This window comes from Equus przewalskii, chromosome 6 (assembly GCF_037783145.1).
Source record: "Equus przewalskii isolate Varuska chromosome 6, EquPr2, whole genome shotgun sequence".
NCBI classification, from domain to species: Eukaryota; Metazoa; Chordata; class Mammalia; order Perissodactyla; family Equidae; genus Equus; species Equus przewalskii.
The window spans coordinates 28,797,256-28,824,769 of record NC_091836.1 but is presented as its reverse complement, the minus strand read 5'-3'; the positions used below and the strand labels follow the sequence as shown (position 1 = coordinate 28,824,769).

Genomic DNA, 27,514 nt, shown 5'->3' with positions numbered 1-27,514 from the left:
CTTGGAGATGGACCTGGCACCAAAGCCCATGCTCTTAACCACTCCACTCCACCCCCTTAGCTCCTCCAGCTCCAAACACAGTCCCCCTTGATGCTGCCTTGCCTTCCCTCACTGAATCTGTCCACTCGCTATACCAATCAGGGGCCAGGTTCTGACCATTTGACCTGCTCATCCCTACTGTCCCCTCCTCCCCACTCCCGCTGTCACTGTTCCAGGTCAGCCCCTTTTACTACCTGCCTCCTAAGGGGTTTCTCTGTCTCTAGGATTCTTCACTTCCACTCCATTCTCCAAAATGTGAGGCAAATTATAGTCCTAAAACACAAGGCTGTGTGCTCCTGCAGGGCAGAAAGCCTGTCTTATTGATCTCTGCCTCCTCTATACCTAGCACAGAGCCCGACTCGGAGTTGCATGCTCAATAAATAGTTGCTGAACCACACTGAAGCCTGCTCCACACTTCCCATGCAAAATTGGAAACAAACTCAATGTTCAATCATAAAGGAATAGTTATCTAAAGTATGGGTCATATCCCCAAATGGAATAGTATTTAGGCATTTAAAATGCTTATGAACAGTTTGTAATAGCATTAAAAATATTTATGTCACAATATTAAGAGAAAGAAGCAGGATATAAAATTATATGTATATCTATATGAAGGTTACAACTAAGCAAATACAGAAAATAGTTATGCACTGAGGGATGATTGGAAGCAGATATTACAAAAGCCCACATTTATTGAATGCTAATTATGGCCCATTCTAAGCACTTTATATGAATTGACATTTAATTTTTGAAACAACCTGATGAGATGGTTACTATTACTGTCACCTTCACTTTACAGATGAGAAAACAGGACAAAAAAGTTAGAGAGTAGAGTCAGGACTCAAACTCTTAACCCCCAACGTCACTTCCTTAACCGCTGCACCACACAGCTACCCTTAGTTAACTGGGATATTAATAGAGATTGCCTTGGCCAATGGAACTCTGAGTGATTTTCTTCCCTTTTTTTCTTTACTTTCTATGATGAGCATGCACTCCTTTTATAACACATTATTATAAAAAATAAAATGTCATTATAAAAATCTTTTCTGATGAGCAAGTAAAATCCACTGGGTCTGATCTCAAGATTCTACCTTTCCAGCCCTTTCTCCTATCGAGCCTCCTCCCCTTTCAGGCTGCTCACCTAGAATATTCTCCATGTTTTCCTACCTAAGCCTGCTCCCAGCTAGTTCTCTCTGACTACACCAGGGTTTCTTAACCTGCTGCCTGAGATCTCTGGGTAGAAGCCAGCGGTCTGTGAACGTTTTGGGGGAAAAAAATGACATCTTTATTTTCTCTGACCCCTAACTAACATTTAGCATTCCCTTCAATTTTGAATGTAAGTAGTAAACCACAGTATATTGACAGTACTGTGACTTTGTCACCGACAGACATCACAACGTTTTCGTATCACATTACCATACTGCAGATATCTTGAAACATCATTTATATTCATTGCTACTTCAAAATGATGCTAGTAGTTAGATCTGATACTAGGCTTGGCTATTTAATACATTAATAAAGAAGCACATATATTAATATACCACTATTAAATATTTTAACTGCATTTCTATATAATTGGTTTCCTCGTCATCATATCTATTTTATTCATTTACAAACACTTCTCTGAGAAGGGGTCCATTGGCACCCCCAGACTACCATGGTCTAGGCCCCCTCTTGCCCTTCTGCCTGGCAAACTTCTACTGATCCTCCAGCGCCCAGCTCAGATCTTGCCCCTGGGCAAGAAGTCACCTCTCCCTCCCTATATTCACATCACCCTGTGGCTCTGACTCAGGTCCGTGCTGCAGGTGCCTAAGAAACTGGTCAGCTTCCTTGTTCTCTGAACTCCTGGCCAGCTTCTGCCCTAAGCTGGCTCGTTATGTAGGGTCTCAATGGAGAGAAGTTTCTCCAAAAATTAATTCTTATAGAAGGCCCAATTCCTTCTTCCCAATTATAAAATCCAAAAGGTTCTGAAATTGGATAGTTTTCAGCAAACTCATTTGGGGGCAAAATCTAATCTAAATCAATGTGAAGTTATTTATAATGTGACTATTTGAATATAAGCATGCATTTGCTGGCATATAGGGTTCAGCACAAGCCCCGCCTGAGATGCTACTTAATATATGGTATACGCACCACATGACCTTTCCAGTATCCGGAAAGTTCTGGATTCTAAACACATCCAGCCTCCAGGGTTTATGGACCTGTGCCTGCTGTTCTGAGTGTCCATCTCCCATCTCTCTCACTGGACTGGAAACTCCTTGAGGGCGGGGGTCACATCTATTTGGTCCAGGCAAAAAGGGATTGCTCAATAGATGTTCATTCAACCGAACTGAAATGATCCCAAATGAGTCCAGTGAAATTGAATTCTCATCTTCCCAGCAGCCATGGCTTGGGAATTTCCTGGGATCTGGGAATTGCTCTTTCATTCCCTATGAAGGATGCCCTGCTCAATAGAAATGGAAATCACTTATAAAGGGCCTCAGCTCTGAAACTTCCTGGATTCTGATCGTGCAGCCCCTGCCCCTCTGTGAGGGTCCCTGAGCACATTGTGTGAGGGGCGGGAGGGGAGGCAAGTGCACTTTACCTCTGCCTCCTGGGGAGCAGGGAGGAGAGGGAACAGGGAGACTTGAGTGACATTGTCATGGCAACGAAGTTTCCCAGCCAGCGGAAGAGTTGGAAGGCAACTGTCAGAGCAGCTGCTGGAATAACAGACCACGGTGGGGTGTTGTAAGAAGGAGGACCTTCCTCTTGTCAAGATGCCAGCTCTGGTGTGGGTTCGAAGTCCCCTTAGAAACCTGGTGCTCATGACACCTTACTCCTCCCCTCAGTCTTCCCAGGGAGGGGAAGGATCTAGCTGTGATGCAGGGGGTCCAGAGGGGATGGTCATAGGCACCACTGACTGCAGGCCCTCTGGGGAAGGGGCAGCTTGCTGGCTGGGGATGAAGAAGCAAGCCGGGGCCTCCTCACTGACAGCAGCACTCGATGAGTCACTCAGCACTCTCTGAGCCAGTGTGGTAAACAACCCCGGCCGGCAGGAGCTCACAGTGATGCGGAGCAGAGGGGGCTGGGAGAGCTCAGAGCCCTTCACGTAAACACCCTTCACGGTGCCGAAGCCTGAGTGGAGCGGGATGGCAAGGTCTCTCTTCCTGCCTGGCTATGCTGCACATTGAGCACAGGGTGAAGCCCTGACCGTCCGGGAACAAAACAAACAATCACCTCAATCGATGCCAAAGAACCGTCGCCTCCCTGTGCCAAAGCCTGCAGGCGCATGTTCCATTCTCAGCTCTGTAGGCCTCCGAGCTGAGAAGGGAGTGTGTGAGAGTAGAAGTGCCAGGTCTCGACACCGTCAAACCCCACCATGGGGACCTCTCTGGTCAGACTGCCCGGGGTATCGGAGAGCGCGAAACTGCCATTGGCTGCTCTCACCAACAGCACATCATTCAAAGCCATCAGCCTGGACCCAAACCACCGTGTGAGCAGTTTTCCACACGCAGGCTCCGGGCCGGCAGACAGGCAACCACCCTGAAACCTTACAATCACTTTGTGAGGGAGGAGTCCCTACACTCATTCTACTACTAAAATAATAGGTAACATTTATTAAGAGTTCCCCCTACGCCAGGCATTGCTCTAATTCTCATAAGTGCATCATCTCATTTAATGCTCACAACAACCTCACCGAGTGAGAACTCTTATCATTCCCATTTTAAGGATGAGGAATCTGAGGCACAGGAGATGAGCCCACAGTGCTGGCAGAGCCAGGATTAGGATCCTGCTGTGTTTGACTCCAGAACCTGAGTTATGACCACTACTCCACACGGCTCTCCAGTCCTGGCCCTCACCACTTCCCCCTCAGAAACTCTGTTTTAGCCACGCCCATCTGTCATTATGCCCCAAGGTACTCCATTTTTCCCTGCCTTGAGCCTTTGCTCACGCTATTATGACTTCTGCATGGATGCCCTCTTCCGTTCCCTTCACCTATCGAACACTCCAGGGTATGGCCCAGAGGCCTTATCTGACCACCTAGCTACACCTATGACCTATTTCTTGCCTCCCTCTGCCCTTGTCTGAGCCACTCATTGGCAAGCCCATAGCAGAGCCATTGAGATTTATGTCACTTTTCGATTGTGTGGTCTGAACTCCCATCTGGTGAAGACCGTGAGCCTCAGTTTCTTCATCTGTAAAATGAGGAGGCTGGACCAGATGATTTCTAAGCACTGTAATTCAATGCCTCTCTGAGTCCATATTACGCATACATGATGTGGGTAGCTCAGAGAAGGGGAGCAAGGAATGTTTGTTGAATGACTCATCACCATTTGTATGCCTTTCTCTTCTGCTTCTCACTTCTTTCCCTCAGGCAGACTTGGATTCCTTCTATTGAGCTGATGAAGGGACGATAGCCCTCACTTACCAGAAGCAGCTCTGAATCACCAGAAGTCAGGCCACAGAGCCTGCGAGAAGCTGGGGAGCTTGTGCAGGGACATCACACTCCGTGTCCCTCTCCAGGCACACGGGGCCACACGGGGCTGGGATAACCATTGCATCTCTGGGTTTCCGGGGGAAGTGGTGTGGATGGCTGATAGCATGCTGGGCCTCACAGAGACAAATCGAGGCAGAGGCGAGGGGTTGACAGGAGGCTCCTGCTTCTAGCTCTGCAGTAAATTAAACCTCAAACCGGCTCCAGCAGCAGCAGGGACGGTGCCTCCGGGTGGTTGGGTGACAAGGGGGTGGGCACTCAGTTAAGCTCTAATACAGTAACCGCAGGAGACACACTGATCTGTAGGAACAGAGGAGGGCAAGGCCCGTGGGAGCTCCTGCACCAGAAAGGCTGAGATGGAGATAAGATAGGAAGCGAAGGAGGAAAGGGCCTGGCGGGAGGAGAGATGGCCTACAAGGCCTGTCCATCCCTCTTATTTCAGATCTGCGGGCTGTGCAGAGGGAGCTGGGAAGTCGAACATCAAAAAGCCTGAGGCAATGATGGCAAAAGGGCAGAGAGGTGGAGGGAATCAGATGTGGGTTTGAGGAGCTTTCCGAGCGACCCTCGCTTTACGTAAACCCACTATATGAAAATCTATGTGAACCAGATAGAAGTGCGGGTGAGTTTCTACTTGGATCTTTCCAGTGTCCTGGTTTGTTATTAATTAGTGCCTCGTGTGATACTTTCCATCTCCCAGCCTCGCTTTCAACCATCAAATGAGGAGATTGAACTCTTGCCTCCAGCATCTTTAGTTTCTTTACACTTCATAATGTTTGATTCTCAAATTGCCACTGCTCTCCATGACTGACACACCTGCCCCAAATATGATCATTAAGAGTGATTTGTGAAGAGCTTTTTGAAACTCACTTATTGCTGAAAGCAGGCACAACTGTACACGGTAGGATTGCTACTGCCTCAGCTCAGATCAGAGCCTCGGCTCTCCGCAACCAAGAACGTCATCACTAGGATCTCTTCTATCCCCTTGAAGCAGAGTCCTTGGCTACAGGGTGACAGGTGTGAGATTGGGGGCATTGTTCAGGAACCCAGAGCCATCAAATAGTCTTAAGTTAACAATGCAAATTAGCCCTGGGCCACCAGCGCAGGGAAGACACCACTCATGACATCAAGCTATAACTGGCTTTGGGTGACCCAATACAACTTCCAAAGGCTAAAAGCTGTCGACGCATCAAGCCCAGAAAACTGGAAAGAGAAGGGGAATATACAGCTACGATGGGTGCCCCACGAGGCACGCTGACATTAAGGCAGGCCACGTGAGAGCAGCTGGGAGATAGACGGTGCTGCCACGTAGGGATGGCTGAACTTGGAAACAGAGGAGACAGGGAGATGATGCTGAGAGTCAGGAGGAAGCCCACGCCAAGGTGAGGGTGAGAGAACAAAGCCAGCAACAAAATCCACAGCTGCCGCTTATTGAATACCTGCTCTGTGCACCGTGCTAAGCACCTCCCCCGCACTGTCTCCTGTCATACTCCGATGACCCTTGTCTTACAAATGAGGGAACTGAGGCACAAAATGGTTTAACAGCCTGTCCAGTCCCACAGCTAGTACACAGAAGAGCCAGGATTTAAACCTGGTCAGTCTGATTCTAAAATCTACTCCTACTCTTTATACCACACAGTCTCCCCAAAGTAGGGATCACAGAGCCGTCATTTTTCCTTCACCTGGGGATCTTGTCTCCCTCCCATCTCCTCCCACAAACACTGTCACTCCAGCCCAGTCCCTGCCCCGCCCTGCTTCAGCTAATAACACCAACCCAACACCCCTCTCCCCCTTACTTTGGGAGGGAAAGAGTTGTGCTGGAACCTTTCTACGAACTGTCTGGGTGATGTTTAAAATCCATTGTGGGGGAGCAGCTTGAGCTTCAGATAAAGGGCCTTTGGGGTAGAAAGATCCAGAAGTCCTCTTTTCTAACAAATGCTAATCATGCCTCACACACATTGAGATATAAAAGCTGAACCAAGGGCCACTTGTTAATAAAATACCTGGTGCGCCTAAAAGACGGCATTAGAAAGATGTCCCAAAGCTCTGTAATGTGGAACAAAGATATCCATTTCCTTTATTCCCTGATTCATCTGGCTTAATATTTTAGATGTATCGACTCTACTAAACCAGGCTGCATGGGTCATTAGGAGAGGAAATTTACATCGACTAATGACCCCCATCTACAACGGACAATCTGTGCTCTCTGCTCTGCCAGGGAAGCCCTGAAGAACCAAAGAAAAGGAAGGAGGAGCCGTTTTTGCAAAGTATAGGCTACCGAATTGTTTAGAAATCCAGACCCTTGTCTGAGACCTGCCCTCCTGGACAAAGAAACGCTACAGACTGGACTAGGAGATTCACAGGAAGTCATGGCTGGCTTTTCTAAATTCACTTGGCGATCCTGAGAAATCTGAATCTTCCTTTCATTGTCCTAGAATTTGACCTCTATGACAACTAGGATTTCTGTCTGTTCCCTGCTGAATCCCTGTTGCCTAGAATGGAGTATAACAGGCGCTCACTAAATCTTTCCTGACTGACCAAGTGAATAAATGAATGACTCTGTCAGGTACCTGTTCCCCCATGCTCTCTTCTGGAGGAATCTGTCCATGGATCTCACTGGCCTCAGCTGCCCTGTTCTGTACGGTAGGAACCCACTCTCAATCTCTAGGAGTGGGCACTCTCCCCAAGGGTAATTATTACGCCATCTGGCCAACACTTGTGACTCTTGAGATGAGCCACGGCAAGATGAGCTGGACCAGTCAGATCTTCTACCTTGGGAATCCAGACCAAGAGGCACTGAGGGAAGCTGCCATTGATGTGCATGCTGAAGAGAGACTGTAAGCCTCCTGAGGGCAAAGGACCATGTCTACCTTGTTTCCTACATTGTTTCCAGTGTATGACATCCTGGATCTTGCCTGAAATGGAGTAAATGCTCAATGAAAGTTTCCAGAATGAATAAACAAATTGTATATTGGGCCTGGATGGCCATTATGGGACAGGTGTATGATGAATAAGCCAGGGAAACCACGCTGGCAGAGAGGGAGGAGCAGGGATCCAATACCACGAGAGCATTAAAGCAGCTGCGAGACAGCGAGACAGCCGCTGTGTCCCTCCCTTCCTGCCCTCTCTGGATCCTTACGATATCCTACCTATTGCACCTGGGCCAGTGTGAATGCTGCTTCTTTTGCAATGCTGGTCGCTCAGATTAGAGCGTTGCTGGATCCACAGATAGAAGACCAGACGTCTGACATATACTTGAGCAAGTTGTTCTTTTATTTAGTTCTGTTTGTTTTTGCCAATGAGTGTTGTTAAAGGTTAACATGGACTAGAAAGGGAGGAGATGGGGACTCCAAAGTCTTAGGGAATAGATGCTAGCATCTCTCTGGCTCCTCCCCTTCCCTCTGAACTGGAGTTGTTCATTTCCAGCTTAGCTACAAGTCACCAGCCCACTAACTTGGAAGCTCATCCTGTAAGGCTGTCAAGGTAATACCAGCAGAGAATCCCAGGGGAGGTGGAGGGGATTGGGCACTGGACTCACAGGGTGACGATGCGAGTTGAGGATTCAGGACTTGCTCAGCCCATTGACTAGCCCTGAGGTTGGGGAAGTTACCCAATGTTTCTGAGCTTGTTTCTTTTGTAAAGTGGGGACAATAACATTTCACTCTCAGGTTGTTTGGAGAATTAAAAGCAATAACCAGCACATAGCAGGGGCTAAGCGTGACTTGAATGACCTACTATGTCTCTTTGTAAAGCACTGCATCTTACAGAAAGGTTTCCTATATTTTAAGTCATTTAAATCTCACAATAACTTGCAAGATTTGCAAAGTAGAGCCTAGCATTCCCACTTTACAGATGAAGAAACTGAGGTTAAATAGGATAAGTGACTTATCCAAGGTTACCCACAGATCGAGTGGCCGAACTCCATCCTAAGTCTCATTTTCTTCTCACAATGCTGCCCTCAGCACAAGAAAGCAAGACAGGCAATCAGATGTGTAATGACTAAGCTACCCTTGGGCTGGCCATATCTTTCCTTTCTTAATCACACATAAGGTTTCATTCAGGGATTTGTATACAAAATGTCCAGAAGATGAATGAATCAATATATGAAGGAATGAATGAGTGGGTAAATGATGAATGAATGAATGAGTTTCCCATCTTAATTCTACTCTACACATGATTTACAGCAAAACCTGGGCATCTCATCCAGACTGAGCCCTCTAGGACATCCTGCTGCATGTTTCTCTCCCTCTCTTGGGAATATCTACATCATAGGCCTGGCGATGGGTGCAGTTCACGCCACCAGCGCCTCCTCTGCCAGCGAGGGAAGCAGAGGGCAGCCCTGCCCATTCTACGTACTGGTTTCTGCAGTCTCGTACTCGCTGTCTCTGAGAAGCTCAAAGATGTCCACTTCGACCTTGGCCTTGCCCAGCCTCTCAGGAGCGCGGTTGATGCGGTTCTTGGCCAGGGTGATGGAGAGCCGCTCCCCTCTGCTGCACTCCATGGGGTCATCCAAGATAGCAGCTGTAGGCAGGCAACCACATGGAGATAGTTGGTACCCTCTACTGTTACCCCTCCTCCTTCTCCAGTCTCCTCCCACTATCACCTTCCTCTTCCAGGCAGCTCCCGGCATCCCCCTCCACCCTGCCATCCTCAGGACTATCCCCAAAGCAAGTCCTTCACATGCTAAGGGTCTCGGTTTGTAGCCAGGCACAGCAGTGAATTCTAACGTGGATATCCACTTCGGGAACCCTGTAATGCCACGGCAGGCCACGAGGGGTCTATCTGGACAAGGTCCCTAGGCCCAGGCACGGTGATACCCTTGGATATACATCTGCATGCACACACAGGCACATGTGTGCAAAGGAAGGGAGATAGTGGCTGTCCTTCGAAAATGGTATTCTGGGTATATGAGAGGTGAGAGAGGGTTAAAGAAGGCCAGGTTTGAGAGGGAGAGCTCCAGTATTAAGGAGCAGTGGCAGGATACTGCTGAATGCTGGCTCTCCAGGCTATGACACCGGTGAGACATGTCGCCTGGTGAGCCATGTAATTTCTCTGGACTTCTTTTCCCCACTGAACGCTAGGAATGGTAAGACAACCTCAGGGGGCTGGTGTGGGGATTCAGTAAGATACATGTATGGAAGTGGCACATAATACGAATTTAATCAGTGTGACTCAGTCAGTGTGAATGGTTGCAGTGGCGTAGTACCAATAGCTGCCCCACTTCTGGAAGCAGGCTTAAGGATAAGTGTTATGGTATCATAGAGAGCTGGGTTCAAATCCCTGCTCTACCCACTATTAGCTATGGGACCTCAGTTTCTTCCCTTGTAGAAAGGTGGAGACACCCTGCTCATTGGTCTTTTGTGAAGGTTATGTGAACAGTATGTGTGAAATGCTCAGCACAGTGCCTGGCACGTGGTAAACCCTCAATAAATCTAGCTACTGACACCATTCATTCTTTTGGTAGAGGAAGTTACAACATTGAAATCTCTACACCAAAAGCATACTCAAGCACTCAGAGCAGCATTATTCATAATAACCAACAAGTGGAAAACCCCAAATGCCCATCAACGGATGAATGGATAAACAAAATGTGGTATATCCACACAATGGAATATTATTTGAAAATAAAAAGGAATGAAGTACTGATACATGCCACACATGGATGAACCTTGAAAACATTATGCTAAGTGAAAGAAGCCAGACACAAAAGACTACAAGTTGGATGATTCCATTTATATGATACATCCAGAATAAGTGAATTCATAGAGAGAGAAAGCAGATTAGTGGTTGCCTAGTGGTGGCAGTGGTAGTGGAAAAGTTGGGGAGAAAGGGGAGTGACTGCTAATGCACATAGTGTTTCTTTTGGGATGACAAAAATGTTCCAAAATTGATTGTGGTGATGGATGCACAACTCTTTGAATATACTAAAAACCACTGAGTTGTATACTTTAAATGGATGAATTGTGTGGTATATGAATTATATCTCAATAAAGCTGTTACAGAAAGAAAAAAAAAAGAAATATCAAGCTTATCTTTCAGAGGTTGTAGGCTCAGAAAGGCAATGCAGAAAATGAAGTCAAAGAGATTTCACCACCATGTGGCCGTTGGATCTCTGTGGCTAGTGTACACAGAGAGACCCAGGTTCCATACCGTCTTTTCTGTATTTTGCTCCCATACCCACTGTGACCCATTTTCCAAATCAAAAACTAGGACACAGAATAATACAAAGTATTTTTTTCTGATTTGTGGATTACTTTTATGTATAGCCCTTTTGAACAATAAAAATTAGATTTCATTTACCCGGGTTGGCCATACATTGGGCAACAAAGGTTGCCCTATGCCCAAACAAGACCTAGGTAATAAGGTGGGCTTCTGGGAGTTAAGTAGCAAGATCCACAAACACCTGATGGGATTAGCCACTTGCAGGAGTGGCCAAAGGACCAGAAATGCATGATTGAAGAGCCTGGGGACACCTAAAACTCCTACCCACATGACCTTAGGGAAGCAAGACTAGAAAGAGATTATTACTCAGGAAGCAGGAACCTAAGCAATTACACTGTGCTGACCGAGAAGGAAGACTTTGGGAAAAGAAGGGAAATGGGGCGGCCTAAAGGAGATATTCTCAAATAGCGTTCCTTGCAGGACCTCTAGGCTCCTACAAGCAGCAGAGGGGGAGGCTGCCCGGGGCTCTCTAGCCCCACACCAGCTTCAACCAGCATAACTCCACATCCATCAGTTTAGATGTCGGGGTTCCACATAAGGTTTGATGTGGAAAAAAATGTTTCACTGTTAAAAACATAGTGGAAACCATTAGTCCAGCCCTAGAGCACAGAAAACAGATATCTAAAAATGTCAGGAATTGGCAGTGCTGTCCCACACAAGTCATGGGAAGGAGGCACTGGATCCACGGCACATGAGCTTCAAGTTAATAGGCACACATTTATTCAGTGACCATGACCAAGTTAGTGTAAGTACTGGTGGACACAATGTCACTTAATCTCTGCAACAACTCTGTGAGATAAGTGTGGTATCTGCGTCATCCTCACTTGGAGAAAACAGAGGTCAGAGAGGTCGAGTGACCTGCCCACATTCACAGGGCTGGTGGGTGGTCAAGGAGGGAAGTGATCAGGTCAGCCTCACATAGACCCCGCACCCTTAACCACGGCTCATCTTCCTTCTAATGAGACTTGTCTTCCCAGGGATTTGCTACTGAGAGTGGATGTACCAGGTAGGTGTGCCTTAGTCAGCTCGGGCTATGATAACAACCTATCATGTTTGTGGCTTAAATAACAAACATTTATTTCCCACAGCTCTGGAGGCAGGGGAGTCCAAGATGAGGGTGGGTTCTGGCGAGAGCAGAGCCTTCTTCCTGTTTTGCAGATGGCTGTCTTCTTGCTGTGTCCTTACACGGTGCAGACAGAGGGAGAACAAGCTCTCCGGTCTCTTCTTATAAGGGCACTAATCCCTTAGGGGCCCCCCCCATGACCTCATCTAAACTCTAACTCCACTTCTTAGTACCATGACAGGAGTCAGAGTTTTAACACATGAATTTTGGGAGGACACAGTCAGTCCACAGCAGTGGGGCACATGAGCCTTCTAACCACCATAAAGAAAGTCTTACCGAGGCAAAGCAAAACTCCCCCAGGTAATGTCCCCAACTCCTGGGACACTTATAGACTTGGGCCAGCTATCTTTCTCTTTGGGCCATGTGACGCCATTCTTACCAATTTTTCCATCTACAACCTAGTAAATATTGAATAAATCGCTTGTAATGAAATAAATAAATTAATAAAATAGCCTCTCAGAAAATTCCCCTGGCCCCTGTGAATCTGGGAACTGGGGCTTCTAGGGTGGGAGGGGAGTTACTTGAGTAATGTTTTTGACCAGGCTGTTCATGCTATGGAGTCACACTCGCCTCAGCTCCGTCCCAGCAGTCCCCAAAGGGCACACAACTGCATCTCTGCCATGGACGCAACACACCTAGAGGGTCTGTTCCAGAGCCTCTTAGTTCTGTCTGTCCCCTTCTTTTTGCAGAGCATACATTCAAGATGTGTGTTGTGGACTGAATGAGATCCCCCTCAAATTCAGATGTTGAAGCCCTAACCCCCAAGTGTGATTGTATTTAGAGATAAGGCCTTTCAAAGCCATTTAAGGATGAAGGAAGTTATAAGGGTGGAGCCCTAATCTGATAGGATTAGTGTCCTTATAAGAAGAAACACGGGAAAGTGCTTCCCCTCGCCCACTCCCCCCGCCAGCTACCCCCCCCCACCCCACCCCCAGGAAACAGGGAGAACGTGTCTGTCTACAAGCCAGGAAGCGGCTCTCAATAGAAACCAATAATGCCGGCACCTTGATCTTGGACTTCCAGCCTCCAGAATTGTGAGAAATAAATGTCTGATACTTAAACCACGCAGTCTGTGGTATTTTGTTATGGCAGCTGAGCTGACAAAAACAATGTGCCAAAACAAGCCCAGATGTGCCAACCACCAGCCAGCCGTGAACATTACACAATCAACTCACAGAGCGTTGTGGACACACTTTAAGACAGAGGGATCACGGCCAGGTGGGGAATAGGGAATGTGGGAATTTTACATGAAGGGGAGTATGAGGTCCCCTCAGCACCCCTTTTCTCCTTCTCTCCCGGTAGGGTCCAACGCAGGACTGTACACTTAGAGTTATCTGGTAGGAGTTTGCCAGCTCACTAAGATCCACTATCCTGCCCTCCTTTTCCCCTAACGCCCATGCCATTCTGGGCACCACTTTTCATTAGGTTTTAGGTTTTAGACAGTGATTAATTTCCGGCTAGGAAGAGCCTCAATTAGATGCTGGTTGAACATATTCTGATCCCAAACATAGTGGGATCAGAATAATTAGGATGACAACAGAAACCTGGATTCCGGGGCTGTGGACACCAAGGACGAGGTGCAGCCTCAGTCTCTCGGGACACCAGAGGAACATGTCCCCAACACGCGTTACCAAGCAGCACACTTTCTGTTCAGCAGTCACCAACGAGGGGCCCCATGGGTGAAGGAGAACAGTGTGCTCAGGACCGAACGTGCATCCAATGCTCTGGCCCATGCTGTGTCTCCCAGGCCTGGCCCTCCGGCTGGGTCAGGATGCTCAGAGTTCCCAGTCACTGCCTAATGAGAACAATATCATCTGGCACATCCTCCACCTCCGGGGACTCGACTGCTTTGCAGAGAAGTCGACCAGTAGCCACAGTGAGGCTGGGAGGTCTGTCTGGGGCTGCAGCAAGGGCAGGCCTGAGATGGGGAGATGCAGTCAGGGGCCAGGGTCTGTCCTCTCTTTCGAGCCATGAGGACTCTGTATGCAATGACTCTTTAAACTCACCACTACTCAACATGCCTCCTTCATGCCCAGGGAGCTGCTAATCCCTTACATTTTAATTGGGCTTTTCTCCCTGTGAGCCAAGAGCTCATGTTCTTGGCCCAGTTCTCTCTGAGTTCTAAGTCTGCCCTCTTGACTCTGGACCCACCACCACCCCAAGCTCCTCTCCATGTTCCTGGCCCACGCCTATGTCCACTCTGGAGAGGACACCTCCCCTGGGGCTGGCAGGCCTGGCTCTGCCCACTGTAACACTCCTAGGCTCACCCCTAATGAGTGTGGCTGTGACTAGCCAGGAGGCCTTATGATCACTGACCTGTTCAAAGCCCTCCGGCCTCCCCACTGTCTGAAGGATTGGTTCCAGTCGAGTCTCTAGGATGGCATCAGGCCCTCCACAGTCTGGCCTCCACATACCTTTCTTGCTGCGGCATCTCCTTCCACCCATGGTAACAGCACCTCCATGTTAGGACCCAGGCCAGCCTTCAGTTCTCTCCTCCAAGCCTCTGCTGACATGGGCCCTTTCCCTACCAGGCTCTTCTTTTTCCCCTCAGACCTACCTCTTCCAAGAAGCCCTCCCTGACAACCCCAGCTCACGATCTCCTTAGATTTCCCGAGAGACCACACACTGCCTTGGAGGGGTACTTATCTTCCCATCTCTATATATGACTTTCCTCTACTAGCTTGAACCTTAAAAGCCCAGAGTGATGCCTCCTTCCTTTGAAAATCCCCAGATTTCCATCCCAAATTAATTCCCTCTTCCTTAGAACTCCCGCGGAAATTTCTCTGTACCTTTCATTAGACACTAATCACTTTGGACATTTTTATTATGCCTATTTGTCTAGCCACCTTTTCTCCCTAGACAGTGGGCTCCTTGAGGGCGAGGGCCGTGCCTGATTCATCTCTGTACCTGCACAATGCCAGACATGCACACACAGGGAGCCCTTAATGAATGGTTATTGAGTGAATGAATAATGCAAGGCCACTTCTCTCTTCACATCCTACAGCAAGTAGCAGATATTGCACCCGCCATGGTGCGGGAAGCATTGGATGATGCGTGGACCAAGGGCGCCCCCTAGGAACAGGGCCTGTGGGGTGGAGGACCCCTGCCGAGACCTCCCGGGCACCCAGGGCTGGCAGTTCTCCTGCTCTCTGCTCATCTGTGTAAACTGGAACGGGCTAGCCCTCCCTGCACAAACTCTCAACAGCCCAGAAGTGACCCCTCAGGTTGGAAAATCAGACTCCCTAATTCCTTGATTCTTCAGAGTCTCTGCTGAAGATTTCCAGGCACTTCCGTAACTCTTATGTCTTTAAGAGGGAGTGTAAAGAGGTTTTACTGGAGAGTCTTTATAGGCAGTATCTACAACACTGCCTATGGCTGTTTGGCTCTAGGTTAGAGCCCTGTGCTAATGAGACAAAGAGATGGTTTGAGCCTCCAGGATCCTGCTCCTAAACCGAGCCCTAGACTGCTGGCTCCCAGGGTCCCCAGCCACAGTCCCACCGTCATCATTCATCTGGCACCAGCTTCCTCCACTCACCTCTGTCCTCTCATGCCCCTCTTTCCACCCCTGTTGGTCCCCGTTATCCCTGCTACAGGAGGACATCACACCCCAGGGCAGGCTGCTCCCACAAACACCCTTCCTCCTCACCTGGGGACCACCCGCGGCCTCGCTTGGCCAGCTGCCTCTCATGTTATAGACTATATTCATGAGCTAGTGCTGCCATACTCAAGCGCCGCAGTTAAACATCAGCCCTTTATTTTCTCACAGTTCTGGAGGCTGGGAGTCTGAGATCAAGGTGTCAGCAGGTTCGGCGTCATTCTGAGACCTTTCTCCTTGACTTGCAGATGGCTGTCCTGTCCCTGTCCCTTCACATGGTCTTCCCTTTGGGTGTGTTTGTGTCCTAATCTCGTTTGAAAAGGACACCAGTCACATTGGACTAGGGTCCTCCCTAATGACCTCATTTTAACTTAATTACCTCTTTAAAGGCCATACAGTCACATTCTGAGGTACTGGGAGTTAGGACTTCAATATATAAATTTTTTTGGAAAATTTACAAAAATTTTATTTTTATTTTATTTATTTATCGAGGTAACATTGCTTTATAACATTATAAAGATTTCAGGTGTACATCATTACAATTCGACTTCTGTATACACTACATCGTGTTCGTGTTCACCACCAAAAGTTTAGTTTCTATCAGTCACCATACAATTGACCTCCTTTACCCCTTTCGCCCTCTCCCCAACCCCCTACCTCTCTGATAACCATCAATCTGTTCTCTGTGTCCATGTGTTTGTTTGTAGTTTTCTATCTTCCACATATGAACGAAATCATATGGTATTTGTCTTTCTCTGACTTATTTCACTTAGCATAACACCCTCAAGGTCCATCCATGTTCTTGTAAATGGCACAATTTCAAACATAAATTTTCGGAGGACACAATTCAGCCCATAACATGGATTTTCACTTCTAGCCACTGCCCAGCTCCCACTCTCTCGCCCCTGGCCCACAGACTGGTTAAACTGAGGCCACTCTTGGTGAACTGCCTCAACTTTGTGCCCCCACCCCTTTCCAACAGGCTCAGATAATGAGGGCTCCTGTTCTAGGAGAGTCCCCCCATGCCCTGCCTTCCTCCCCAGCACCCTGCCTCTCCATGCTTCCCTTCTCTCCTTTATCTTCAGTCTCTCTCCCAGACCAGCTCATCCCCCTTTGCTAAAACATGGATGGAGCTCTCCTCTCCCAAGGGACCCTCCAATGACCATACTGGCCATATATGCCCCTTGGCCTCTTCCTTCTATCTCACCTTCAGTTCAAGCCAGGCTTCTCAAGCGATTACTCAGTGTTTACTAACTTCACTTCATCTCATATTCTCCTCAACCCATGGCAATCTGCCTTCTGTCTCTACCACTCCACTCAAACTGTACTCCCAAGTCACCATCAACAACAATTTTGGAAAATCAGGGGACATCTGATTTTGATTCCTTCTCAAATTACTAGCTGGTACTATTGTTTACTATCTGCCAGGTGCTGTTGGAAGAACTTAGTTTATTATCTCATTTAATCCTCCCACAACCCTGCAACTTATGTCCCACTTTATAGGTGTGAAAACTGAGAAAGGGGCAGGTTGAGCAACTTGTTCAAGATCACATAGCTTTTAATGGCAGCCTGGGTCCAGAGCTATGTAGGCATGGTGGCCTCACCCCAATTTCTCACCTCCCAGTTGCTCCTGGTTTTACCTCCTCAATATTTCTTAAATCAGTTCTCTTCTCTCTAGTCTTAACACCACTGTCCTAGTTCAGTCCTTTCATCTCAACTACTTAACTGCAACCTCTTAACTCTCATTTGGTTTTCCCATCAGAGTTTTAACCACCACCCCACCCTCCTCAGTCACACCCACACACAGCTGCCAGGCTGATCACTTTAAAGTGCAAACCTCTGCTTTTAGCTTTCAATCTCAAAATAAATGGAATTCCTCAGCATGGCAGAAAAGACCTGGCTCTCTCTCTCTCACCTTATATTCTGCTTCTCTGCTCATCCTTCTCTACCCTCATAAATATTGAACTGCTCATAGCACCACCTAAACACACACACACTCGTACACACCCTCACACACACATAGGTACACACACACAGTACTGTTGCACGCCTGCATACTTTTGCTCATTCTCCTCCTTCTGCCTTCTCACCCTTGCTCATTGACCACTCTCATTCAGAATGAGTCTTCAGCTCAGACATCCCCTCCTTCTTAAGCTTTCTCTGAATACAGAGATTGGCCTCAACTATGTATATTCATAGAATCACATGCATCTTATACTCAATTATCAATTGAGTCTCTAACTTTCACTCTTTAATTTTTCCTGTCCCCAGTGCCTGGCACCTCCCCTGGTAGCAGGAGGCACTCTATAATATAATGTTTGAGCCAAATTTGTCTTGGCTTTTCAAGGATTTTATGCCAACTTCTATTCTTCCTTCAAAATTAGTATTCTGACCCACACATATATGGACAACTGGCTTTGACAAAGGTGCAGTGAAAAAAATGGTCTTTTCAACAAATTCTGGTAGAAGAATTGGATATCATTTTTTTTTAAAAAAAAGAACTTCAAATTCTATCTTATACTATATACAAAAATTAACAAAAAAGGATCATAAACCTAGATGTAAAACCTAAAATGATAAAACTTCTAGAAGAAAATCTTTGTGACTTTGAGTTAGAAAAAGATTTCTTAGATATGACACCAAAAGCAAAACACATAAAACAAAAAATTGACAAACTGAACTTGATCGAAATTAAAAACATTTGCTCTTCAAAAGACACCATTAAGAGAATGAAAAGACAAGCCACCGACTGGGAGAAGATATTGTCTGCAGAAGCACAGACCTGATAAAGGACTTGTACTCAGAGTATACAAGAACTCTCAAAACTCAATAATAAGAAACCAAACAACTCAATTTTCAAAAATGGACAAAAGATTCGAACAGACGCTTCACCAAAGAAGTTATATGGGTGACAAACGTGAAAATATGCTCAACATCATAAGTAACTGGGGAAATACAAATTAAAACCATAATGAGATATCACCATAAGCCTATTAAAATGGCTAAAATTAAAAAGCTCAATCATACCACGTTGGAGAGGATGAGGATGTGAAGGGAACTCTCAGATGCTGCTGGTGGGGATGTAAAATGATATAACCATTTGAAAAACAATTTGACAGTTTCTTACGAAGTTACACATACACCTACTATGTGATTCAGCCATTGCACTCGTAGGTATTTACCCAAAAGAAGCATATATCTAAAAAATTTGTACATAGATGTTCATACTAATTTGATCTGTAATAGTCAAAGACTGGAAACAGCCATTAACAGGTGAATGAAGAAACAAATGGTGGTGTATCCATACAATGAAATGTAACTCAGCGATAAAACGGAATGAAAGAAGCCAGACCAAAAAAAGAGTGCACACTGTATGATTACATTTATAGACATTTCTAGAAAACACAAACTAACCTATAGTGACAGAGAGCAGATCAGTGGTTACCTGGGGATGGGGTTGAGGTGAGGTAGGAAGGAACAGGAGTGAGGAATTACACATTAGCACGAGGAAACATTTCTTGGGTGATGAAAAAATTCATTATTTTGATCGAGGTGATGGTATTACGGGTGTGTGCACAGCCAACCTTATCAAATTGCACACTTTAAAATATATGCAGTTTATTGTACGTTAGTTATACCTCAATTTTGAAAAAATGCTTCTATGAAAAAAAATTACTATTCCTCTGGCTCCTTCCTACCTCCTCCCCACCCTCCCTCCTCACCCTCAGCAAATGAAACATTTTAAACTCTGTGGTCTACACAGAGTCGGCACGTGAGTTTCCCAGGAAAGCAGGGAAACAAACTGGGGGGAGCCCCCAAAGTCATGAGGAAGCCTGGGGTGACTGGTCCAGGCCCGAGGGGTCTGAGCGCCTGGTGGGAGAGGCTGGATCAGAGGACAGGAGCCTGAGCATGGAGGACCTTGTGTGACACACTAGGGAATTCGGGCGGTGCTCTCTAGGTGCTGAGGAACAGTAGGAGGGCCCTCAACAGATGGTGACATCATACGATTTGCATTTTAGGGCTACCACTCTTACAGTACTGCAGATATACTGGAGAGAGTTGAAACATGAGCTTGGAAGATTAGATGGTGGTGATTTTAATAGCTCAGGAAAGAGACATGAGGCAGGCACTGAGGGGCAAGGCAATGAGGATCAAAGAGGGGGACAGATTCAAGCAAGATTCATGAGCAAAGATCAACAGGGGGCCAGCTGCGGAGGGGTGGGAGGAGATGAGCAGGGCTGCTGGCCTTACCTACTATTTAGGTGGTGACATCACTGACTAGAATAAAGAATACAGGGAGATTAAGGTTGTTTTTTTTGTTTTTGGAGATGAGTAGAGATGATGAGTTTGGGGTAGTATTTGTTAAGCTTGGGGCACGCTGTTCAGAAACAGACAGAGGTACTGGCCTGGCTCTCCAGAGAACCATCAGGCTGGAGAAACAAATCTGCAAGACCTCAGATTAAGGTGGCAATGACAATTTGGATCTGGCATAGGGTAGAGAGTAAGGAGAGAAGAGGAACAAGGCCAAGTCCCAGGGGACTCAACATCTGGGGAGAGAGTGGAGGAAGAGAAGCTTATGCAAGAGGCTGAGACGCAATGGTTAGGCCAGCTGATAGAAGGAGGATGGATGTCAAATAAAACAAGGACTGAGAATTTTCCATGAGATTTGACCATTAGAAGGTCACTAGCGACATTAGCAAGAGTCTTTCCAGTGGAGAGGTGGGGGAAGCATTTAGATGGAAGCAGGTTGAGAAGTGAATTGAGTCACGCAGCTTGTCTTCAAGCGAAGGGGTGTGATTAGGGCAATAGGTGGAGTGAATACACTCCCCAAAGAAGGGCTTTTAAACTCATCTGAGGGGCACTCAGAAGAAGGAGCCAGAGGGAAGGGAGAAGCTGATAATGTCAGAAGAAAGGGGGCACTTTCTGAAGCAAGTCCTAGAAAAGGGCAGGTAGAGAGACTCTGGAGCACAGGTTACAGGTTCATCTGGGCTGAGAGGACAGGTGGCAAGGGAAGAGGGAAGAAGGCATGGCAAACATTGCTCACGGGCCTCCGGGTGTTTTCTCCCTTCCTTCCTTTTAATAATAGACACCCCAAGTGTTACCTGGACACATGGCTGCCCAACTACAAACTACATTTCCCAGCCTCCTCTGCAGCTGAGGGAGGCCATGAGCTGAATTTGGACCAGTGAGTGTGAGTGGAAGTGACTGTGGAACGTCCTGGCCATCTCCTTGCCCTGGACTCTCCTTCCCTTGTTTGCTGGCTGGAAATGGTGACTACAGGAAATGGTGTACATGGAAACTACATGTTGATAATGGCAACACTGCTTCTTGCCCCTTTCATCCCCGGCCTTGGACCACCACCTACCTCCAGACTTGTGTGGAAGAGAAATACAATTCCTATCTTTGAGCTCCTGCATTTTCAGGTCTCTTCGTTGTTATAGCTCAGCCTGTATTCCAACTCAGTGCTGTCCAATAGGAATATAATGCAAGCCACAATTGTAATGTTAAATTTTCTAGTAGCCACATTTTAAAAAGCAAAAAAAGAAAAAAAAAAAACAAAAAAAGGTGACATTATAAAATTAATTTAATAATATATTTTATTTAAGCAAAATTTCCAAATACTATTATTTCAACATCTAATCAATATAAAATTCATTGAGATATTTCTTATTCTTTTCACACTAAAACTTCAAAATTCAGTGTATTCCATACTTACAGCACATCTCAATTCAGACTAGTCACATTCCAAGTGCTCAATAGCCAGTGGCTACCATATTGGTGAGAGTAAGTCTAACTAATACTAATAGGTACAGCTGTAAATAAATATTTTTTTGGGGGGGGGGAGATGAGAGAGACTAAGCTTGATAACTTCTATTTTCTCTGAGAAGAAGTAAGATAGTCCCCTCTAAAGGCAGGAGGGACAAAGATGGTGTAGGTAGCTTCAGATAAAAGCTGAGAATATGTATGTGCTCTGATGTGTAAAGGCGTTTCTGTCTGGGCCCAGCTGAAAGGAGGAGGTGGGATGTTTCTACAAGCAGCCTCGGGGCACAGGTGGAAGCAAGACAGGTAGCTGTCAGAACTATCAAGAGTACCAGTTAACAGGTGGATGGGCAGGATGAGGGGACAAGGGAGTTGAAAGCACTAACAGGAAAGGGAGTGAAACTCAGAAAATGCTGTTCAGTTGGTTAGAGCCAGGGGGCCCAGGAGGCTGTGAACACTAGAATATGTGGATATGTGAGTATGCGGAAGAGCATCAGTGGTGGAAGCGAGATGGGAAAAGCCAGGAGGACAGGATGCTGCTTTCAGATGGTGGGGTTTTGAAATTTAAGGTTTTAGACGCAGAAGAGGATCAAGGGTTGCCACAATCTAGAGTGTGGTTTAGGCAGTGAAGTGGAGAGGCAGGAGGTCACTGCTGGGGAGGACGTTAAGGATCCGCAAGGCAATGGCACTAGGCAATGTATTGATGGGCACTGAGGATGATCAGGGCGAGAGCCAAGGTAGAGATAGGAGCAAGGTTGTGAGCCAGGGGTCAAAGTCCTACAAGGGAATGGCAGGCACAAGGTGAGCGGAGACGTGTCCTGGGGAACAAAGGTGGGGGTGTTTGTTGGCTGCCCTGGGGAGCAGGTAAATAAATGCAGCTGCCACTCTCTTGAGCGTGCAGTTGCCTCTGGAGATGGGTGGAAGGGAAGCACTCCATCTGACAGGTTTGGGTTCTGACAAGTGGAAGGAGCCATGTGTGATGGGCTGGACCTCTCAGTGGTTCTGTGACAAGCTGAGAAAGGCCTGGAGGGAGGTCAGGAGAGGAGTACGAGCTGGTGGAGAAAGCACAGAGCCACAAGTGGACGTGATGGGAGGTAGGATGGGCGATGGGACCTGCACACGAGAGCGTTGCCAAGAACTATTTCTTTGTGCCACCGGCCTGCTCTCTGAACTGTGAACCCACGTGAGTGCAGGAACCCAGTCTGTCTTTCTCTGTGTCCTCCATGCACCTCAGCACAAACCCAGGCAAATGTGAGGCACGCATGCCTTCCAAACTTGTTAAAAGACTTGATCCTGATGTGTGTTAATTGCTGGATTCTCACAACAGGGTTCACCTTTTGGTCCATCCCTAATCCTTCATACCCCTAAAGTTAACAAAGGACATGACCCCTGGAAAAAAAACTTATGAATAAAGTCCCTGGCATAAACGGCAATTACATCTGTGTTTAGTGTCTTATTAATACTCTACAAGGTCTCTGTATACCCAACTGATATTCCCAGTTAACCTGAAGCTCTTCTTTTCTCTCTGGATCTTGCTACTTTCCTCTAGGTTTTCTTTGGGGATGGACAGCCCCCACTCTGTGTCCTCATGGTCACAGAGGGAGCCCTCAGCCATGTTTGTGGCAGTTCCCCCAGACAGCTCTGGCTAGATCAGATGCACGACTGTGGCAGGGCAGTGCCTGGCATACCCACAGTCAAGGCTCCCTGTGCACAGAGCTGGGCCGAGGAGACAAAGGGTGGGCTGGAGTTGCTCATTTGTCTTTTCTAATGGCTGCTGATGACAGCCATCTGGCCGAGTTATGGGATAGAATGGAATGAAGGCAGAGGGTCGGGGAGCAATGGGGGCTTCTGGGAGCCTTAATGGGTCCAGCATGTACAGGATGCCAGGCAAAGTCTGCCTTCACTCGAGAGGAGCCTGAACCCAGGTCAGCTTCACTGTCTGGGGGAATTCAATTTGACAGGCACTTACCAAGCACCTATCTGATGCCAGGCACTAGCGGAGTAAACGCAGTTGAGAACCCAAGACATGGAGACACGAAGCAGCTCTGGCGCCTGCTCTAGAGGACTCATGGACTAGTTGGGGAGATGGTGATGGGGGTGGGGTGTAAGAGTAGAGAGCACAAGCAAGGTGCTGGGTAGACTCTGAAACAGGAGCTCCGCTGGGAAGCTGGTAGGTGCCATCCCCACAATCCACTCGCCTCCGAGTTACCATGGCTCCACATTGTCTGCCGACCCACGTGTCAATCTCCGTCAAGTTCCATCACTATCACTTTCTGTTTCCTTCCTGATTCTAGGGAGGGAGACCCCAAGCCAGAATAGCACCAAGGGGTTCCTATCTCTACATCTTTCCCAAAGCTGTGAATACACGAGTCATGCCCACTGGAGTTTACAAGGGAGGACCTTGTCACTTCCAAGCAGAAATGGCAATTACAACGGAAGCTAGAAGTCTGACATGTTTGGTTGATGCTAATCTCCCTCTACCCAAGGAAAAGGGCAAGCAAGAGATAATGACCGATTAGAATAGCTTTGAGTTCTTTGCAAGAATATTCTTTGCAAGAATATGGCTTAGAAAAATCTGAAGGGCCATTACTTTGATTGTTTTCACCTTGGAGTTATCTATCTCTTTTCCCAGGAGATCAAAGGACACGTAATAATCTTTCTGTTCATCGTCATCATCCCCCTGGGAAAGCACCAGAACAGGTTAGGGAACATTTAGCCAGGAGAACATGAGGTTTAGAGAGTCTAAGCTCGGGCCCCACAATGGGGGAAGAACAGAACATTCATTTGCTCATTCATTCAAAAAATATTCAGATAATGTCATCCTCTCTCTCTTTCGCCCTTTTCCCAAGGTGGAAGGAAGAAAATTCATATCAACAAGATGTGTCAAACTTCTAGCTCACCTTGTAATTATTGTTTCTGACTGGGGAGGACACTCACTGTTCCATGTGCTGGGGAGGCAACACTCTCCTGGAGCCTACTTCTAGAACGCAGGTAGGAACTCAGTCTCACTCCCCCCTCAGCCTTCCTGAGGCCGGCACCTGCCTGCCATGCTGCTCCCTTATAGTCTGCAGAAGACTCAAACATCCTTTGTGCCACTTCACCAAAACAAACACCTCTCAGGTCTGTCCTCCCTCAAAAGCCCATGTTTGCGCCATATTTCTCCTTGAGACTAACTTGCTTTTTAGCTGGTGTCCATGGGCATCTCAGAGTCTCCCTGGGGAATCATGTATGCAGTGCTTTGTGGAAGGATGGTGAGGAGGAGTTGGGGTGGCCCCTTCAGCGAAGGGGAATGGCCCTTGCCACCTAGAGGCCAGAAGAGCAGCCTAAGAAGGGGAGCGGAGCTTTCTGAGAGGAGCAGGATCCGCCCAGGGTCTGCATCAGAGCCCAGCAGACCAGCTCTTGGTCCTGGTGTTGGCAGCAACCTAAGTCAGTGACTGGCTGAGTCTCCTAAAGAGCTGTTTTTGGCTGGAAGAGATGCTTAGTGGCTGTCGTCAGAATATTCAAAATGCACAGAGGGACAAGGGAAAAGAAATAGCACAAACCTGCAGGAGATAAAAAGCAGTCCCATTCAGATGCCATATGCCACAGAAGTAAAAAGCTAGTAAATTTAATTTAGTACAGACCATGCAATTACCCACTTTAAAAATTAAGGACTGAGACCATAAACCCACTAAACTTCAAATCTTCATAATGAGCAGTTAAATTAGAGAGAAAAAAAAGAGGGAGCAGAGGGAGAAAGGAAGAAGGAAAAGGCAAGCGAGGTCAGATGAAGGAAGAACAAGAGAGGAAGGGGGAGGGGAAGCAAGGAGGAGGAAAAAGAAACACAAGATTAGCAAGACAGAGCGTGAGACAGGCGCCAAGTGAAAAACAGAAAGAAAGAGAAACAGAGCGTGAAGCGTGCTCGGTCCCAGAGGAATTTCCCCGTTCTTGGGGTCTTCTGAGTCTGTTGTCGAAAAGACTTAAAGTCACAACTGTAGGCACAGATGGGGACAAAAAAACTCACCCTGCGGAATAGAAAATACTCACTCATGTTTTTTTCTACTCCTACAACTACCATCCTAGTTTAGAGCCAGGACTTCTCAACGTCGGCACTACTGATATGTGGAGCTGGATAATTCTTTGCTGTGGGGGGCTATTTTGCGTGTTGTGGAAAGTTCAGCAGCACCCCGGCTTCTATCCACTAGATGCCACTAGCACCCTTCCCAGTTGTGACAACCCCAAATGCCTCCAGAGATTGCCAAATGTCCCTGGGTACAGGGGAGGCAAATTGCTCCCAGCCGAGAACCACTAGTATAGACTATCATCACCTCACAACCCGACTCTTGCCCCCAACTCTTCTCCCTCCTTTCTGAGTCCTCCTGCTCCACCGCCCTCGTCATAAAGCCACGAGACAAATGCCCCCAAGGCACCACTTTGAGGGTGTCACTGCACTATTCAGAACCACTTCAAAGCATCCCAGTGTCTACTGAACAAAACACAATATTGGATCCCTACCACGTGCCCAGTTTTGTTCTAAGCACTGGAAACAGACTGGTAAACAGGACGGAGACCCAGACTCAAGGATTTTATTCTCTAGGCGGGGAAGGCAGACAATGAACATGTAAAGAAAGAAACATAAGATAATTTCAGCTAGCAAGAAGTGCCATGGGGAAAAAAAGGGTAGTATGAGAGAATGACGGAGGGAGGTCAAGGAAGGCACATCTCTGAAGAGGCGTCTTCTGAGCTGAGACCTAACCAATGAGCAGGAAGAAGCCACGGGGAGAGGGGAAGAACATTCCAAGCTGAAGGAGCAAGACAAGAAAGAGCTTGGCAAGTGACGGAATTCAGTGGCTGGAGTGTAGCGAATGAGGGGAAGCACGGAAGGAGGTAAGGTGAAGAGGGAGACAGAGCCCATCACACTGCCTCGTGGGCCATGACGAGAAATTTAATTTTGTTCCAGTGGCAATGGGCAGTCACTGGAGAGTTGTTAACAGAGCCCCACTCACTAACCTAACTCTAGGCTTCATAATCTGGCCCCTAACCCACCCCTGCTGAATCTGCTTCTATTCCTCTGTACAAAGTTGAGCTTGTATCAGAATCCCCTGCAGGGTGTTCAAACACAGACTGCCGGGTGCCACTCCCACAGTCTGATTCAGTGTAGGTCTGGGGAGGCGCCCAAGAATTTTCATTCCTAACAAGTTACCAGGAGCTGCTGACACCGTGAATCCAGAGACCACGCTTTGAGTAGCACTCTCTGAACAAACTTTCTCACTTACAAAATACATCTTCAATCACACTGCTTCCACGCGGAGACCATCCACCACTCCGCCCCTCCTCTGCAGTCTCTGAGGATGGAAATCCCAGTCACTCTTCAAGGTCTGGCTCAAAAACCAACTCTCTCACAGACCTTCAGTGATCACCCCAGGCAAATGTACCACTCTCACCATCTAACCAGCATTCGGGTACCATTTGTAAGTGACCTGTAGTGTACATATTTCCATGAGATCCTCAGTTTCCCTTCTAAACCATAACTTCTTCCAGGGCAGGGACTTCATCTTAATAAATGTGTTTAAAATCCCTCTCTCTTTTCTAAGTGAGGTGAGCTATAATTAAATCAATTACTTATATAAATGGCTAATATTGTATCTTCTTTTCACCTCACACCCGTTAGGATGGCTATTATCAAAAACAAAAAAACAAAAACAGAAAATAACAGATGTTGGCAAGGAGGTGGAGAAACTGGAAGCCCTGTGCACTGCTGAAGGGACTGCAAAATGGTGCAACTGCTGTGGAAAGCAGTGTGGAGGTCCCTCAAAAAATTAAAAATAGAATCCTCATATGATCCAGCAATTCCACTTCTGGGTGCATATCCAAAAGAATTGAAAGCAGGGTCTCAAAGAGATATTTGTATACCCATGTTCATAGCAGCATTATTCACAACAGCTAAAACATGGAAGAAACCCAAGTGTCCATCAACAAATGAATGAGTAAACAAAATGTGGTCTATAATACAATGGAATTTTATTCAGCCTTAAAAAGGAATGAAATTCTGAGATATGCTACAACATAAACCTTAAGGACATTATGCTAAGTGAAAGAAGACAGTCATAAAAGGACAATACTGTATGATTCCACTTATATGAGGCACCTAGAGTAGTCAAATTTATAAGAACAGAAAGTAGAAAGGTGGCTGCCAGGGGCTGGGGGATGGAGGAAACGCGCAGTTGCTGTTTAATGGGTAGAGTTTCGGTTTTGCAATATGAAAAGAGTTCTGGAGAGGGATAGTGGTGAGGGTTGCAAACCATGTGAATATACTTAATACCAC

The 27,514-nt window shown here is 47.0% G+C and overlaps 1 protein-coding gene across 14 annotated transcripts in view; it reads right to left on the bottom strand.

Moving 5' to 3' along the window:
• The window catches only part of GRIK4 (glutamate ionotropic receptor kainate type subunit 4), a 413,573-nt gene that overhangs the window by 164,420 nt on the left and 221,639 nt on the right, over positions 1 to 27,514 (bottom strand). For 11 of the 14 annotated variants that reach the window (XM_070625039.1, XM_070625048.1, XM_070625053.1 and 8 more), the window contains one exon: positions 8,867 to 9,031. The exons of the other annotated variants lie outside the window; for them this stretch is intronic. In XM_070625039.1, the coding sequence (XP_070481140.1) occupies positions 8,867 to 9,031 (165 nt within the window). The remainder of the gene's footprint in view (positions 1 to 8,866; positions 9,032 to 27,514) is intronic. 14 annotated transcript variants of the gene reach the window in all.